This window comes from Mangifera indica, chromosome 13 (genome assembly GCF_011075055.1).
Source record: "Mangifera indica cultivar Alphonso chromosome 13, CATAS_Mindica_2.1, whole genome shotgun sequence".
NCBI classification, from domain to species: Eukaryota; Viridiplantae; Streptophyta; class Magnoliopsida; order Sapindales; family Anacardiaceae; genus Mangifera; species Mangifera indica.
Genome location: NC_058149.1, coordinates 9,085,864 through 9,104,700, shown reverse-complemented (window position 1 = coordinate 9,104,700; position 18,837 = coordinate 9,085,864). Strand labels below are relative to the sequence as shown.

Here is an 18,837-nt window from a genome sequence, read left to right as displayed (position 1 = left end):
GGGCCAGAAATCCAATCGCATACGGTCACGGATTCTTGCCCTTTTATAAAATCCTGTTAATTAATTCACTGTAGTTCCGATTCAAATCCATACACCAGTACCCCACCCTCTCTCTCTCTCTCTCTCACGTTAAAAATTATTCACATCGTTCCCTCCTTTACTCTGTTTCAGTCTCTTTTTAACAGAAAAAGAATACTAGACTTTGGAGTTTATCAGGCCATGGACGGAGCCGCTAACTACAATCCACGTACCGTGGAAGAGGTCTTTCGAGATTTTAAAGGCCGAAGAGCTGGCATGGTTAAAGCCCTTACTTCTGGTAAAAAAAATTTTTATTTCATGTTTTTTTCTCTCGCTCTTTTTCTTTGTTGTTCCTTTTTATGGATATTTTTTCTTTTATTCTTTTTCTCTTTTTTTTTTTTTGTAGATGTTGAAGAGTTCTACCAGCAGTGTGACCCCGGTAAACGTTTTTCTTTTGTAAAAGAGCTTTTGTTTTCTCTTAATATGTTTTTGTTTTTGTTTTACGTAAAGAGAGGAATTAAATACTTTATATAATTTAATTTTTCTGTTGGCTATTGTTAAGGCTTATTGTTCTCTGCAACCAAATATATAACTCAGAGGATTGTTTTATGTGTGTGTAGTGCATGCATGTCGTTTGGATTCATGTCTCGAGTCTCATTTTAGTGTTTACTGAGGGAAGTTCTGCATTCTTCTTGGTTAATGTTTTTGGGTAGCTGGAATTTAATTGGTTTCTTATTTGGGTTTTAAAATTCTTATTAATTATGTGCTCTTATTTGTTATTTAATTTGAATTTTTGGAATTACCTGCAGGGAAATGTTTTAGGATTTTTAAGCCAAGTGTGTTTTATTTATGAAACAAAACTGAATTCATTTAGTGGTTGATATTTCTAGAGGACTTAAGTATATGTTTTATTTTGCTAGCTAATATTGGAATTTTGCCAAGCTTATCTCATGAACAGGCACTAATCAAGTGGTCTTGAACGGTGGATAACTAGAGTGAAGAAGTTAAAATGTTTTGGATCTCCTATGAAAATGGAACTAGAGAAATTAATCCGAGGGATTTGGCCTTTTTAATTATTTTTCAACTGGAATTAATAGGTTTTAGTAGATAGTTGGTAATTTAATCAAAGGTTCGTTTATGATAATTTTTATGTTGTGCTAAAATCATTTGATAATATTTAGGAGTTTTAGAAATACAGGTTTCATAGTTTGGTGCATGGTCAAAGATGAAAAATGAGAGTTGGGAGGGAATAATTGTGAATATTAATTTTCAGAGGAGGAGATTACAGAAAGTTTTTGCATGTTTTTTGTTCTGTGTGGATGAATTTTGATCATGGGTAGATTGCCTGCATTTTACTGATTATTCCATCTGACCAACCATTTCAAGGTCTGTGTTGGGTCTATGTTTCAATTGTTCAAATAGCTTTGATATTTCTTTGAGGTAATGGGCTTGATTACTTTGAAATTTCATGATCATTATGGGTTATAGTTTGGAAGTTCATATGTAGTTTCTTTCCTTGTTATGACTTCATGATTGTCGAATTCTAATGCATTCTAATTGCTATACATATTTTTCTTTTTCTTTTGGGTTTTCCCTGATCTCATTTGTTTTATAAGAAAGAAACAGTTACTGTCACGCTTTTCTGTTTAATTCTTCATAGTTTATAAACTCATATATTACCTTGAACCATAGCTGTTAAAAGCGATAAGCTCTTACATGAGATGAGGGGTCCTATTGCCTAGGTGAAAGAAAGTGAGGCGAAGGCATTGGTTTTGCACCCAAAGCAATAAAAAAAAATGAAAAGTGATGGTCAGTGAATAAGAAAATGGAGTAGAGGGTTAAGTGAAAAAGAAGGAAAATTGGTAAATAAGAAGTTGGTAACTGGCCGCAGTTAATGCAGTAGGTGTAAAACTTTAATAAAGGAAAAAAAATTACAAATTAAATATTATCATTTGGTCACCATCTTTCTAGCAACCCCTATAATAATTTTAGAACTCGTCAATGATCTTTCTGTTAACTTTAAATCTCTCCAACAACATCTCCAATGACCTCAGAACTGGCCAACGACCTCTTTGGCGACCTTAGAACTCCTTGTTGACTTCTATGATGACCTTAAAACTCATTGATACCCTCAAAATTGCCTTAAACATTACTGGAGTCTTGTGTGATAATTAAGCGTGCTTTTCCGATGCTTAAAGCTTCTCCAAAAGCGTCTAAAAAGCATTAGAGGTGATTGCCTTTGGACCACTAGTGGCCTTGACCATACTCAAGGCGATGGCCTTATTGCCTTGAGTAAAGCCTCGCTCCAGTGCACCTTTGGCAACTTTGCCCTGAACTACTTTTTAATCTTTCTATAATAAATTTTTTTAATCAGAAATTTGAATTTTTTTTTTTTTAATCACAGAGAAGGAAAATCTTTGCCTGTATGGATTTCCAAGTGAGCAGTGGGAGGTAAATTTACCTGCTGAAGAGGTGCCTCCAGAACTTCCAGAGCCTGCATTGGGTATAAATTTTGCCAGGGATGGGATGCAAGAAAAGGATTGGTTGTCTTTGGTTGCTGTCCACAGTGATTCTTGGCTACTTTCTGTGGCCTTCTACTTTGGCGCTAGGTTTGGGTTTGATAAAGCTGATAGGTAAGCATTTCTTTATGGAAAATTATGAATATGTTATTTGACTTTTTATAAGTGCTAATGAGTTTGAATTTGATGGTAGTTTGGTGCTCGTTGCTCTTTCAGGGTGCTAATATAACTTTCTATTCTCTTTCTCCTGAACTCACAAAAAGTGCCAATCATTGATAATTTTGCTTATTTTTCTATGTGATTTTGTTAGGACTTAAGGTTTTCTAGGACACATACTAAATCTAGAGACTAGAATTTAGTATATAAAGTGTAGTTAGGGTTGTAAAAGGGAGAGGAGGGAGAAAATCTGGATTTCTAGGCAACTCTTTGTTGTGGGAAGTCTTAGGGCTGATTTGGGAGGTTTCTAGTGCCTCAAATGGCTAGAATTAGGAAGCTCCAACTCCTTGAATTGCGGGTTTACAATATTAGATATGCTTTTTGCTAATAAAACCTTGAATGGCCAAGTTTTTTGACTAGCAAACAACATTGGACCTTAATGTTGTATTTGTATGATTGGACTAAAATTTTGAGAGGTCTAATTTGTGGGATGGCAATGTGTTTCTTTTTTGGTTTGGATTATTATTCTTGTCCCAAGACTTTCTCCTGCTTTATGGAATAATTTTCCCAAGATTTTATAGTTATACAATCCCTTTGGACAAGACCATTTACAGCTTTAAACTGATCAGCTTATGTTCCAAATTTTATAATTAGTAATATTAGTGTGCACCGTGGCTTTCATTTTGACTCCCTAATGGACTGTCAGTCGCATATTTTTTAATTTTATTTTTCATCTTATTTAAAACTGTAGTGTCTGGAATAGGGATATTAGAAGTCAGTCTTAAATTAGTTTCTCTGAAGTTTTCTGACAATGGCTGTAAATGCCAATGATCGCTCTTGTGACAACTTTGGTGTGTGTATGAACTTGTTAATAGGTGGTTTGTATTATATTATTGACCATTATTATTTCCTTGATGTTCTTTTGTTGCTATATTTGGTGCAGGAAACGGCTTTTCAGTATGATAAATGATCTTCCAACAATATTTGAGATTGTGACAGGGACAGCAAAGAAACAACAGGCAAAGGAAAAATCTTCAGTCTCAAATCACAGCAGCAACAAGTCTAAATCAAACCCAAAGGTAAAAGACTGATGCTTGACTATTTTATTGGTACAATAACTGCTTATTGAACTTATTTTTATGATAAGGAATTCGATATTGGTTTGGTTGATTAAGCTAACCTATCGATGTATAGTATGTGTTAAAAAGTATTCATAGGATATTTTGTGTGTGTTTTGGCCTGGTTGTGTTTTTAAGGTGGGAAACTAAGCCAATTAGTTGGAAGAAATGGTTTTCCATGTTTATGTCTTGTGTTCTTCAAGAAGATTACTTTCGTTATTACTGGCATATGCAGAGAGGCTTAGAATCTCAGCCCAAGTATACAAAGGTGATGCAAGCAAAGGATGAGGATGATGATCTAGAAGAGGAAGATGACGAGGAGCATGGGGATACACTCTGTGGGGCTTGTGGAGAGAACTATGCAGCTGATGAATTCTGGATCTGCTGTGACGCCTGTGAGAAATGGTTCCATGGGAAGTGTGTTAAGATGACCCCAGCAAGGGCTGAACACATTAAACATTACAAATGTCCATCTTGTAGCAGCAACAAGAGAGCACGACCCTGATCTCTTTACTTGGCCATGGCTGTGTGTATTCTGGAATCATGGACTTCTATCTGTTATGTAGGGCTGTTGGTTAGGTTTGTTGTTAGTCTGACATTTCTAGGTTTTCTATCTGGGATATTATGTGTAGTTTGGAGATTTTCTGTTTATTAGAATATAAATTAGAGTATGCCCAGGAGGGAATTATCTTCGCAGTCCATTGGGGGAAAAGACTTCTTGTTTTATGTCAGAATTTTCTCATGTTTTTGTGCAGTTAACGCCTATTCTTGAATTTTGTTTCAAGTTTCCATTCTATATGCATAAATCAAGGCCTTTCTAACATATAGTTTTTGAACATGCGTGGTGAACTTTGAATGTTAAATTGGGTTGGATTTGCCAATGACTGTTAAGACCATGTGCTTATTATTTCTATGTGCTCGTTTCGTATTGTTCCAATACTTCCAAATGCCAATAGTGTGCTTTAAATTGAGGCCAAAGGCCTATTTCGTGTGTTTTTAACGTCACATTTGTGAGATTTAAAAAACTAAAAATTTCACTAATCTATTTAAAATCTCATGACTCTCTCTCATCCAACCATCATATAACCAAGAAAAAAAATTAAAAAAACTAAAATTTTACTACTTTTTCCTTTTTCAGTTTAAAAATTTCACAATTTTTGTTTATCTAAAGTTTGAAAAATTAACATTTTTTTCTTAGAGTTTGTAAATTGTTATCGGAGATGGCAAAGTTTACCGGTTTTAGTTGTGTTAGCTCTCTCTCCCAGTATATCTTTTTTTGTCAATTAAATCTCAAGTATAAAAAAACTCGATTTTCTTTGACAAAGACAACATTGTGTTTGTTAGAGTGTCTTCATCCAAGATGAATATGATTGTTGGAGGTCTCAGACAGTCACATCGTCTTCGTTTGAGACTTTTGACGGTTGTCTTCGTTTCAGACGAAGACACTTTGAAGAAAATGATTTCGTCTTTGTTGAAGGAAATCGAGTTCTCTGATGCTTGGGATTTGATCGACAGGGAGAGATAACTTTTAACTAGTAGCTGCTATGAACTTTACATGTCATTTCAGTGATCTGCATTGTGTACGAGATGAAGATGAGCCTCTAATTTGAGTCCTTTTGGAAGCCCATTTTTCTTCACTTCATGCATTTTAACTTAAAACAGTTAGAGAATAATTCTGCTTATAGAAACTTGTTTACAAAGACGCATATATATGTGAATGATTTGATTGGACTATGAAAATTAGGAACAACTTAAAGCAACTTTATAGATATGATTTTTTAATCAATACAATTATGTGTGTATATATATATTTTTTAAGAAAACAATAGATTATATAAATGATATATTATTACGTAATTGAGTGATTTAAAATAAAGATAAAATAAAACTTAATAATATGATGATATATTATCTGTATACTCAATTATATGGGTTTGATAATCGGATCAAACTAGCCAGTCTAATCGGTTGAACCAAAACCCACTAATCAAAATAATTTTGTTTAACTTAAAACTCATTTTTGAAGTTAGATCGCTTTGGATTGCATTGAATTGTGCAAATTGTTCGGTTACACTGGATAAAAACTGGGTTTTATTTAATCAACCTAAAACTTTTTTTAAAAAAAATTATAAAAATTCATTATTATTTGAACTCAAGATCTCATTTATCAATTTTGAGCATATACAATATCAAATTAAATTTATTTTAATATCAAAGTATTTTAGATTATATATTTAATAATAAATTATTATGAATATTATTTTAAACAATTAACCGGGTGAATTATTAAGCAATTAATTTGACCATCGATTGGATTAAACCATCTCTTTTATTAGATTAATATTCAATTTAATTTTAAAAATATTGTTTGATTATATATTAAAAAATACGTATAATTAACATTGTTGGTTTAATATCCATTCAAATTGGAAAAAGGACTGTTAATTCTTGACTTGCGCATCATATATATTGAGGAAAACTTGGAGACAAAAGACTGGTTATATTACGTGTCAGTGGTATTTGTGGCACTTCTATTTAATGCTTCTTACTCTCTGTAGTCTAGTTAGAACACAGGTAACGATTCCAGTTGAATCCTTGTGCATGTAAACACAATTGGCCACCCAAAGTATCTTGTAATCCCAAGTTTTCGTTTTTTAATTTTAAAAATTTTATTTACCCATTTATAAGCTATTAATTTTATTAGTTTTACGGGTAAAATTGTTATTTTGGATATAATATTAAAAATAAACTAAAATTTTTTTCTTATTTTTTCTCTCTAAATTTTAAAACTAATAATTTTCTCTTCTATGTCAAGTTTTTAAAAATCACATCCCCCCCCATATTCGATCACTTTCTCTAGTGTCATCGACCGTCTCTCCCTTCTAATTGTTTCCTTTTCTTTGACGGTTTGATTCAATGAAACCCTAACCCGTTTGACGTTGTGGGATGTCACATGAGAAGATGAAGTCTTCCTAGACGATGAAGATGAGATTGATCGTCGATCTCAGCTTTCTTTAGAAAGCTGAGTCATCTCATCTTCATCGTTTGAAAAAACGATCATCTTCTAAAAAGACGTCGCATGACACTAGAGGGGTTAGAATTTCGTTGAGACAAACCATCGAAAAAAAGGAAATCGTTGAAAAAGAGAGACAACCGACGATGACATCAGAGAGAGTGGTCATATTTTGAAGAAAACTCTAGGGGAGAAATATAATATTTTAAAAGTTGGCCTAAGACGAAAATTATTAGTTTTTAGGAATCGTTTGATTGGAGTGTTTTAAAGATTACATTGGTAATCTATCTTTTATTACTTTATTACATTGTTTGGTTTGTCGGTAATAAAATATTACAATAATTTTCTATCACCAATGATAACATGCTAGATAACATAGGTAGTAATCTGATTACCGTATTTACCTTAGGTATTAAAAGATTACTAAGTTAATATTGATTTTATTATAATTATATAATTATTTATTATTTTTTAAGACAAAAATAAAGTTATTTTTAATTAATATATCAAATATTATAAAAAATATTTAAAAATAATTATATTCAAGGGCATTTAAGTAAAATAATTTATTAGTATTATTTTATTACCATTAACCAAATACATTAATTATTTATACCATCAATTTTTATCGAATTTTATCAAACGTAGTAATTATTTATACCCAGTAATCTTCTCAGTAATCTATCTTCAAGGTAATCTCTCTATTTTGATAATAAAATATTACCTAAACCAAACGCCCCCTTAGGGTTTTAGAGAGAAAATGAAATAAAATTTTAAAGGGTTAGAATTTCATTAATTTTAATAGTTTATAGATGAGTAAATAAGATTTTCAAAGTTAGAAGTGTTTAACTATAAATACAACATAATTTGGGTGGGAATAAGGCAATTGGCCAACATAGTTTTTGGAAAGCCACCCTTTCAGGCCTAACAATGTACCGAACAAAAGAATAAATCTTCCACCTAATAATGGCTCCAAGTTAGCAAACTTTTGTATGCTTGGCCTTATAAGTGCGAAGCGGTGGAGCGGATTTGCCCTTTCTACAATCTGACTTCGCCCTAGATCTCTCGTTGTATAAACTTAACTGTATGGCAAAGAGAAAAGAAAATAAGCCAAAGTCATCTTATTATCTATACAGATGTTGGCATAGTACCCTAAAATACATAATATATATATTATGATATGATACGATATAGATAGAAAATTATATATATCATAAGATATATCAAATTAATACGATATAATAGTAGATATATATCATATAATATAATATGTATTCTATGATATGATATTTATTATCGATATGAATTGATACACTTTTTCAATAAAATGATTATATAATAATCGTATATATGCGAGATCTTAAATTTTCAAGAATGTTTGTGATATTTTATAAAATAATAATGTCAATTAAATTTATTATTATTATTTTATTTTTTTAAAACTGTATCATATGATTAATATTCGATATTCAATACACGATATGATAAATAAGATTTTCGATACACTATTTGACTATTATGAATATCAGCCTCCTCTAATACATTTTATGTATATATTATTAATATGAATCAATACATATTTATGAAGAAATGATGATATGATAATGATATATTTAAGAAATTCAAAAATTGAAAAAAATTTTATAATATTTTATAATATAATGATATTCCTATTAAAATTTATTATTATTATTATTATTTTAAAAGATGTATTTTATTATATAATAATAGACCATACATAACATGAAAAATTAAATATTCAATATACAATACGATATATAATTCGACTATCATGATCTCACACCAAGAAATCTCTTAAACCAGGTGATGTATTGATGGATTTTGCCAATAGAAAATTGATGGGTAACTCACAGACCTCGATGCAGAACATGTCGCCCACATTATCGAAAACTTGGTAACCATAACATCATATACTTGTACAGTATGGACATAGATGAAAGTTGCAAAGTACATTATAACAGATAGGGAAATAGACGGATCCTGCTACTACTGTACAAGTTTTCGTTGATTTTTCAGTGATTTCCAACCTGATCAAGAAAACAAAGGGGAAAGAAAACAGGGAATTTACAATAATCAGCTATTGGCTCTTGGCAGAAAGTCGTTTCAAATACTCATATGTAGTGATCATGGTGGTTGCAGACATAGACATTGAAGCCCACCTAGGCCCCAATCCCCTGTAACAAGCTGTCAATCCTCCTTCCTTTACTAAATTTCGAATCGTCTGCAGGATAGTCAGCGGCCTTCTTTTCCCATTTTCTTCTCGATCCAAAACCTGTAATCTTGTCTTGATTGTATCAAGTGGCATGGTGATTATAGCTGATACACCACTTGCCATGGCGGCACTTAAACTCTGCACTGCCACTACTGCCTTTGAACTAGGTCTATAACAACACCCATTACTCAAAGAACTTTCATCTTTTTTACTTATATAGCAACCAAGACCACCCCATATGAGCCTATGTGACACAGAGTAAGATGTCCACCAAACTGCATTAGAGGGCGCATATGTCAGTATTGATATCCCAAATCCCCTATATAATCCTCTTGGACCATCCGCAGCCAAAATTTTCCTAAATGCATCAAGACCATTACTGTATCTACGAGAACTTACATTAGGGACTATGTTCTTGCTACTGTTATTGTTACATCCTTGAACCATTAATCTTTGACTCACAACATCAATTGGGGTCCAAACCAGCTGTGCAGCCATAGCTGAACTTAACCCTGCTGCGGCATTAGATATAGCAGTGGCTGTAGTATCCGAATAACCTAATCTCACAGTCGCAGTCCCAACATTACTCTTGGTAACCTCAAGTGCTGTCATGTAAAGTGCACGAGCTGGTATTGTTCCCATCAAAGAGGTACCAAACCCTCTGTAGAAACCTCTAAAACCTTCATAATTCATGATGGTATACGCCATTTTGAAGGACGAACCCGGAGTATGAGATACTTGCTGACGGGTTTTTAACACAACAACAGGATAAAGAGCAGCAGAAACACCAGAAAACAAAGCCGCACCCAAAAAGAAGAATTTAGATTTATCAAGCATATGCCAATCTATATCAGCTGGTATATGAATCTCTGATGCCGAATCATCCTCGGCAGCACTCAAACTCATTTTCGCCACTTTTGACACCAACCACCAAACTACACAATCTTTATTATACTCAAAACAAACCAAAAATATTATCTCCTCTCTTGCCAAAACTCAAAATCCTAATATATGTTTACAAAGCCACCTAAATCAACTAAACCCACCTCATCAACAGCTCAATCCAGTAAATTGTAACTCAGCTATACAATTACTAGCTGTAATTAGTATGAAAACACGATACAAATCAACTACTAATTATAGACTGCAGAAACTTATATATTATAAATATATATATATATATATATAAAAGATGAAAGATTGAAGATTTGATGTATGATAAAAAGAGGTAAATAAACAAATTCAGGTAAGGGTGTTGTTGGATTTTTTAAACCTTTTTCACACTTGCGCAACCAGATTTGAGAGCGGACGTGAATCAGCATAAATGGGTCGAACATTAATTAAATAGACAGAAAGGTTAAAAGGGTCAATAGAAATGATATTCCGTTAACACTTGCTGATAAGTTGGAGACAGTAAGATCTGCAGTGAAGAAGGAGATAAGAGAAAGTGGGCTGATGATTGTATTAACTAATTTAAGAAGAGAGAAGGAGAAGAGAAGGAGCCTTAAATGGAGTGATAGGACAACAATATGGATTTTAGCGAGGGTTTTTCGGATAGATGTAAAGGACACGTGTCAGTAATCACTTCGGGAACCTTTCGAGATGTTCGCCCTGGTTTGCGGTTGAGTTTCTGACTGGACCGAGCCTCTGTTTCGTGGGTTACAGATTAACTGTGGGTGACTGCCTCTGCCGGTGTGCTCTCGGCAATATTATGCTTTTTATTAGTGAAATTATATTATGTTACATAGTTTAGATTGTAAATTGAAAACTAGCCTAATCGTAAAGTTGTCATACTTTAATATATAAATGAATTCGAATTAAATTAAACTTGAAGAATGATCGTTAAAAATGAATAATAAGAAAAATTATCAAAACAGAAAAAAACAGTAAAGAATACGGATTTGTCATTGAGGATGAATTTCTAGCATTTTATTAATATTGAGTTGGTGTGATCATTGGATTTTATTTGCATTTTGTGTTATTCAAAGCTCCACGCAAGAGTAAAGAGGTATGTTATTGGAAACTTGTGATCATTAAAAATTTTGTAACTTGTCAAGTTGCTTTCACATGCCAATTGATTTAAAATATATCTATGGAAATAATATTATATGAATCTATTTTTTTTCATCATTTTTTAAGATATTAGACCTATTGGTCAAAAAAGGATTTAGAGGTTGAAGACGATGCATGCCCATACGGACTGATTGTAATTGTAACTGAAAGAGATGGTGATGACTCTGATACTAAATAATACGAACTTTGAGAAAACCATACTTCAAAAACTAACTATTGAGATAGGAGAACCTAAAATTATATAAACTTTATATTAGTTATCCATATTTTCCAATGTTAGATTCAAATCCTATACCTTATATTTGAGATCCTAACATAAGTTTTTCTCTCCATCGAAACAATAAAGCTTTATGCTCATTACTAAACTTATTGAAGAAATGAAATAGAACTAAGGTATATCTTTTTTATCAAAGGTTGGATGGAGTTCTAGGAAAATAAAACTTCTATAGGAGAGGAGCAAATGAAAGGCTTTTATAAAAATTCTCACAGAATCGAGTTAGTAATTGCATCCAATCTCTGAAAAAATCTTTGTTGTTTTGAATTTTTTATTTTTAGAATGAAATATTTATGGAATCCGGATGAATTATCATCATCATCCATCAAGAGTTTATCCATATTCAATCTCTAACATATTTTATCTTCGTTTTCACAGACAAACTTTGTATATTAGTTAAGACTCAACAATCACCTTTTACTTTTCAACCAACAGAAGCGTAATCAAGGTATTGTAACTCAACAATTTCAAAATCTTTCAAATCTCTTATGGTTGTATGAAGTACTCTGTCCTTGCCAAACACAGCGGCGGATCATGCATATACATGTTTGGTTTTTGCCATGTTTTATTAAAAGATCCTCTCCTCATTCAGAAAAAGATTGGCTGAAGACTGGTTTCGCAGGGCAACTTGTCATCACTTCCTACGTGCTTCAGTCAATTGTTAAAGAAAATCACAATTGCCGTTTCCTTTCCTATAAAAAGCTTCAATATGTAAAACTTTCATGAAGGTTTTCTACGGTGGATAATTAAATGCAGAAAGCTGAAAGTGATCAGTAGAAAATTCACACCGATAAGAATTTCAATACAATTGCACATGGGAGCACATACAATCCAGCCCCTTTATATTTATTTAAACATAAGTACCCATAAAAGGTACCGATTCAAACAGAATACATGATGTTGATCTCTAATTACAATCGTACAAACGTTTAACGCATAGCTTCAAAATCTATGTAAGATTACAGCATATAAAGATAAACTGGAGCACATGATATCTTATGGACTACTCATTAGACGATATGTGGAGGATGATCACCGCTTGTGCTTGAGGCTGATCTCCTTCTTCGTCTCAATATTTTTATCAAGCCTCTTGTCATCCACCGTATCATCCGAATAACGTGCACCAAAAGAACAAAAAACGTAAACACTAGCCACACAAAATAAACGTATAATACACCCACGTACGACCCTTCATTGGCTAGCGTAGTTCTTGAGAGGACATAAGTCTCGAACGTGGCGTTGATGGCAATCCACATGATGCCCATTAAAATCCACATAAAAAACTTATGCCTGAAAAATGGCAAGTCGCCTATCAGCAGGAGAAACAGTATGGTGCCCAGAGAAGCCACAAAACTTGTGGTGTTGTAATTTGTGAAACGTGTGTATTCGTCTGAATCGAAATCTTCCAATATGGCATACCCCGTCCGATGAGGTGACTTTGTGTTGCTTCCGGCGAAGTCGTCTTGCCACAAACCACCAGGAGGGTTCAAACTAGCAAGAAATGACATGGTGGCGATCAGTGAAGCCACCATCATCATGGGAAAGCGCTTCTTTTCTACCCAATTGTCATTTCCTGATGATTTCTTCAAATATTTTCTCGAACGTTTTTTATTATCTCCATGGCCATTTGATGTTTCAGTTCTGTTTTCCTCTGTAGTGTGTGTTCCTCCAGCATGTCGAAGCAATTCTCCGATCTCCCAGTCTTTCATATCTCTGCTACTTCGTGTTAGAATGTCCATGGCAGTCAAGCCATTTGAATTGAGAGCATTCACTTCTATCATAGAAGTTGTAAGCAAAAACTTTATTGCCTGCATATTTATATAATATTTACTATGAGACCGGAAAAATATCCATCAAAATCAAGGCATGGCAAAATGGATTGTGAAATTTATTATGAACAGTAAGTTAGAACTAAAACCTTATTCATAAATTGGCATAAAAAAACATATACCTCTACTTGTTTATCAGCCACCGCCAGATGCAAAATACTGTTGCCATCATTATCTGTACAATTCACAAACTCACGGTCGTTCATCTTCTCCACCAAAAACTTCATTGATTCCAACTGGTTATACCTCACACACACATGTAAAATTGTTTGACCTTGATCCATCAACACTCGAGCTGCTTGGGGTCTCGCTTGAACCATGTCTCTCAACACACTAATGTGGCCCTTGATGGCTGCAATATGCACAGGGTTTCTTCCATCTCTATTACCAACAAGGCACATCTCAGAATTAATTGATACCAATTTTTTAACTATATCCAAGTACCCTTTTGCAGCTGCCAAGTGAAGCGGTGTAGATCCCCGGGAATCAAGCTCTCTGGCTAGCTCAGGCTTTCGATTTAGAATCTCCTGAACAAATTCTGTGTGCCCCAGCATGGAAGCTACATGCAAAGGTGTCTCGGCGTAGCAGTTCACTATGATTCTATCGAGAAGTAGAGCATCTTCTTGAAGAAGGTTGAGCAAAGAAATTACGCTCCCCTCTACTGCAGCTTCATAAAGTCTCCTCTCCATTTTCTTTGATTATATCGCTCACTTCACAAACAGCTTAAGTTCTCAAGTATTGTGAATTTGAAAAAGTTAGGGATGTGTATATATTTATATTTATCTATCAATCCATGGAAGAAAGAAGGAAACTTCTGGTTTCGATGTAAGGCGTCACAGTTGAACAGGCTTTTCAGAGAGGACCAAATGCGATAAATGAGATAATGAGACCATAGAATTGAAAAGTGTGGTTCGCAGCATCCTGACATTTAATGAAATGACTGTTAGACCCCGTAAAATAAAGAATATGCCATTTCAGTCTCTGTTCAACCGAGTATGTTACATGTTATTGAAAATAAAATTATGTATATAAATAAATTATATAAAATTATCTGTAAAAGAAGAGTTGGAAGCTTATTATTAGGTGATGTGGCTGTCTGCCTTTTTTGTTATTTCAAAATCACTCAATTAGATATTATTATATCGAATTATATAAATAAATTTATATAATTTATTTATACATATAATATTATTTTTTTTCTTTTCATATAAAAAATATGATTTTATAAATTTAAATATCTTAAAATTCAATAATAAAGTAAACAAAAAAAAAGAGAGACAAAAAGACCTTTATATGATTTATGTATTATTTCACTTAAATATCTTTGGGTATAATTGTTCTAAAATATTTTTTATAGTACTTGTTATATTAATTGAAATTGATATTATTTTTATTATAAAAAATTAATAAATAAAAATATTATTATAATAAAATTAAAATTATATTGATAATGTTTTAACACTTAAAGTAAATATGATAATCAGATTATTATCTAATTTACTTGTCATATCATCATTAATAATAAAATATTATAGTAATATTTTATTATCGATAAAATAAATAAAATAATATAAATAATAAAAGATAAATTATTAAAATAATTTTTATTGATTTAGAACCAAACAGTTTCGTAGTAGTATATAACAAAATCAGTCTAACAGGGACTGAAATGAGTTTTCCTGATTTTCCTGTACCAAAAATACGTTAAATCCAAGGGACAAAATGTAGTCAATATTGGATAAGGACGGTCAATATTAGACCGGATCTTATTCAACAAAAAGAAGTCAAGTCAGAAATATGGAATCACCGGAAGTGATTAAAGGGTTGATTTGTCGTCTTATTTTGTGCACTATGATGTTTTAGTGGATTAAAAATTAAGATTAAAATTTTGCACCTAAATAATAATATGTATACAATATATAAATAATAATATATAATTTTAAATTAAAAATAAAATAATATTTAATTATATAATAATATATTATTTTTTATATAAAATTATATATATTATTTATATATATAATTTTATCAAAAAATTAAATTGTGATAGTTGATCTTGAATTCTTCTTATGGAGGAAGTGATTAAAGAGTAGAATTTTTGAAAAAAAATTATGAATGATAAATATAATTTATTATTAATAATGAATAAACTTTAGAATTTTTAAATTTGACTTCGCTTGTAAATGTTAAAAAATAAAAATAAAAATAAAAATACTTGAACAGTTTTTATTTTCCGCGTATGGACTGGAGGTCTCAAAAAATTAGAAATTTTACTTGTCTCGGCTGAGGACTAGCCTTAAATATCGTTTGACCCAACTTTTTAGTGGAATGTATTTTAGTAATAAATTATATTGGATACAATAAAATAATATTTGATTCTTTGTTCCTCTAGACCTAATTGTTTGGTGGGTAAAAAAATCCTGCCTGTAGGGTTCGGGCTCGGACTTAGCCCAGACTAAGCCTAGGGGAGGGGCAAACCTAGGTTAAGCTCGGTCAAGGGAGAAGGGCCTGGGTCATCCCCTCATAACTCGAGCACTTTAGGGATACACTTTGGACCCAATCCCAAGGGTTGGTGGTGTAGGGCCTATTCTTATGGATTGAGCTAAAATAAAATGTTTAAAAAATTAATAAAATTATTATAATATATCCTTTAATAGTAAAAAAATTAAAAATATTCCAACAGCCGTTTGACATTTGAGAAAGGGCCATTTGATCGTTGCTTATTTAATCGTTGTTTAAGTCTCTCAACTATTGCGCGGAGGGAATGCAAGGAAACTTTATTATCATTTTTTTTCCCCCCCCTGCCAAAACCCAAAAGTATACTAATTTCTTAAATTTCTTTTCTATCATATAGCGTTGAAAGATGTACAACTGAAAAAGAGGAGGACTAGAGAGGAAGAGTATATGTTTAGAGATCATCGATTGTAACAAAAAAAATTGGATTTGAAAGTTTAAAAACCCTAAGAGGGAAAATATTATTTTTGAAAACTTAAATTGGAAGAAATTTTTAGTTTTTAAGATTTGAAATAAGAAAAAATAAAATCAAATTTAAGTTTATTTTTAATATTTAAGATAAAATGACGATTTTGTCATTAAAATCGTTAAGTTTAACTATTTATGGGTGGATAAATGAGATTTTTAAAATTAACAGAGAAAAACTTGAGAAATTAGTAGACTTTGGGTGGGAAATAGTCCTTTGACTTTTTTTTTTTGGCATTTTCATCCCCACATCCTACAACTATTAATACCCTTACAAACCTCTCACACTCTTGACAAAACTTTTTTACATCACTTTTATTCTTACACTAAACCCTCAAAATCTCTTCAATTCATTATTTATATTATAACACTTATATTATAGTATGAACAACTTCAACTTAAAAATTATTTAGAAGAGTTTTGACTTTCAACATGGTTTTTTCCCATCTCCATAAGACTTCAATTCTTTCTTTTAACCATTACATTTTGTTGTAGAATGTAACTGGTTGATAATTGTCTTTTAATGTTAGATTCTTCACCAAAAGTAGCAAACTCTTTGGACAAAAATTCTCCCCTAAGGGTGCGTTTGGTTGGGGGATTTTATGATTATCTTGGTAATCTATCTTTTATTCCTTTGTTTGGTTTGTCAGTAATAAAATATTACAGTAATCTTCTATTACTAATGCTGACGTGACAGGTAATATAGGTGATAATTTGATTACCACTTTCACCTTAGGTATTTAAAGATTACTGAAGTAATCTTGAATTTATTATAATTATATTATTATTTATTAATTTTTTAAGATAAAAATAAATTTATTTTTAATTAATATGAGAAATAATATAAAAAATATTTAAAAATAATTATATTCAAGGGCATTTAAGTAAAATAATTTACTAGTAATCTTTTATTACCTTTAACCAAACACAATAATTATTTATACCTATCAAATTTTATCAAACATAGTAATCATTTATACCCAATAATCTTCTAAGTAATCTATCTTCAAAATAATCTTTTTATTTTAGTAATCAAACATTACCCAAACCAAACGCCCCTTAAGATCTATTTGAGAATCTTCATCGGCAACTCACTTTGCTTTACAATATGTGCTTGCTTTGAACCTTTTGGATATTGGATTTTTTTTTTTTTGTTTTTTGCTTCTCTTTAAGAAAATATACTCATGTCCTTCTACTAAAATCATTAACAAAACTATGAAATACCTATTGTTACTAAGGGAAGGTGGCTTCATAGACCCAAAACGTCTACATGAATGAGTTCAGCAAAATTTGTAGCTTTTCTTGCTTTGACACTTGCAAAAGAGTCATGATGTTTTTTGACTTCATAATTTTAATAAACATCATCAATATGCTTTATCAGAGGCAAGCCATTAACCAAATTATGTTTAAACAATAAACTCAAACTCAAACTCTTGAAGTTTGAATGCCCATATTTATGATGCCAGAGTCAATTATCATCTCTCAATGTTGTCTTTAAAACATGATTATTGGGTTAAGTGAGATTTTAAGAAAAAAAATTATTTTATTTTATTTTTTTGTCATGGACACTTTAGCTAACGAATTATTTCTTGTTTTATCTTTAAACATATAACAGGAAGAATCTTTAAAGATGAGTAAATGACTATTCGATATGAACTGATTCGCACTTAACAAATTTGAATTCACTTGTTATGTGATTGCTACTTTTGTTGTTGATGTATGATAAATTGTAAAATTCTCATGTTGATATTCTAAATTTTTAAATATAATATTTTTTTTTGTATAATTATCAATCAGAATTAATATAATGGGTAATTGTATATAGGTACCCTATATATTGATTTGTAGCTGTTCATAAATTAGAAGTTATTGAAATAATAGTATTAAAATTACTTAATTCTTTAATAACTTTTAATTTCACTAATTTATAATTTTTTAAGAGATCTGACCTAAGAGTTGACTTAGAAATTCTTCTAAATATCGGTTGAATACTATTTTGTATCATCCATTCTAAAATTTCATATTTTGCATAACTAAATAGTTGATCAGAAGTAATTACATACTTGGTCATGTAGTCCTCCATTTTTATTTGATCGTATGTGAAAGTTAACATTTCTCCTATGCATTTAGAACTGCTTGGACCTCCTACTGAACTAGCGCTAGGACCAATGGATCGTGATCGGGTGAATGCAATTTGTTTTTACCCTCTAAGCTCATGTAGAATTTTTTTTTACAATAATTAGTAATATGTCGATGAAAATGTCTTGTGCCACTCGTACTTACACATGTTAAACAAAAACCACAATGTTTACATATCATTCAACGAATTAATGTCCTTCGATCGTTTCCTTTATTTTATCAAAGTGTTATCTCACTATTGACGTTTGTTTTCTTTTTCTTTCTGTTGAATGTGAAACTGTGTGTATATCACTTTCACCTGTTAGTACTCCACCTATTCCATATTATGTATTTTCAATAATATCATTAGTGTCAGCATGAAAATATTTAAATGGATTGAATTTATTTGACATTAGATCAATTTGTAATATTTTATAATGATAAAACTGAAATGGAAACAATATAAAAACTGAGAATTATTGTTTGCAAAATCAGACAATTTTTTAA

The 18,837-nt window shown here is 31.5% G+C and overlaps 3 protein-coding genes and 1 long non-coding RNA gene across 4 annotated transcripts; 2 read left to right on the top strand and 2 right to left on the bottom strand.

Moving 5' to 3' along the window:
* The first annotated feature begins 78 nt into the window (after positions 1–78).
* On the top strand, positions 79–4,634 carry LOC123193834 (PHD finger protein ALFIN-LIKE 4-like). Its single transcript, XM_044606896.1, has 5 exons — positions 79–316; positions 425–457; positions 2,423–2,651; positions 3,637–3,772; positions 4,047–4,634. The coding sequence occupies exons 1-5, from the start codon at positions 220–222 to the stop codon at positions 4,314–4,316; spliced, it is 765 nt and encodes a 254-aa protein (XP_044462831.1). The 5' UTR covers positions 79–219; the 3' UTR covers positions 4,317–4,634.
* A 4,001-nt stretch (positions 4,635–8,635) lies between these two features.
* Positions 8,636–10,700, bottom strand: LOC123194785 (solute carrier family 25 member 44-like). Its single transcript, XM_044608194.1, has one exon. It carries the CDS (start codon positions 9,961–9,963, stop codon positions 8,923–8,925), a length of 1,041 nt encoding a protein of 346 aa, XP_044464129.1. The 5' UTR covers positions 9,964–10,700; the 3' UTR covers positions 8,636–8,922.
* A 726-nt stretch (positions 10,701–11,426) lies between these two features.
* On the top strand, positions 11,427–12,193 carry LOC123194786. The gene is made up of 2 exons (XR_006497327.1): positions 11,427–11,625; positions 11,783–12,193. It is a non-coding gene; the product is annotated as an uncharacterized LOC123194786 (long non-coding RNA).
* An 8-nt stretch (positions 12,194–12,201) lies between these two features.
* Positions 12,202–14,091, bottom strand: LOC123194784 (ankyrin repeat-containing protein BDA1-like). Its single transcript, XM_044608193.1, has 2 exons — positions 13,356–14,091; positions 12,202–13,212 (listed from the first exon to the last, which is right to left on the bottom strand). Exons 1-2 carry the CDS (start codon positions 13,920–13,922, stop codon positions 12,415–12,417), a joined length of 1,365 nt encoding a protein of 454 aa, XP_044464128.1. The 5' UTR covers positions 13,923–14,091; the 3' UTR covers positions 12,202–12,414.
* Positions 14,092–18,837: the final 4,746 nt, after the last annotated feature.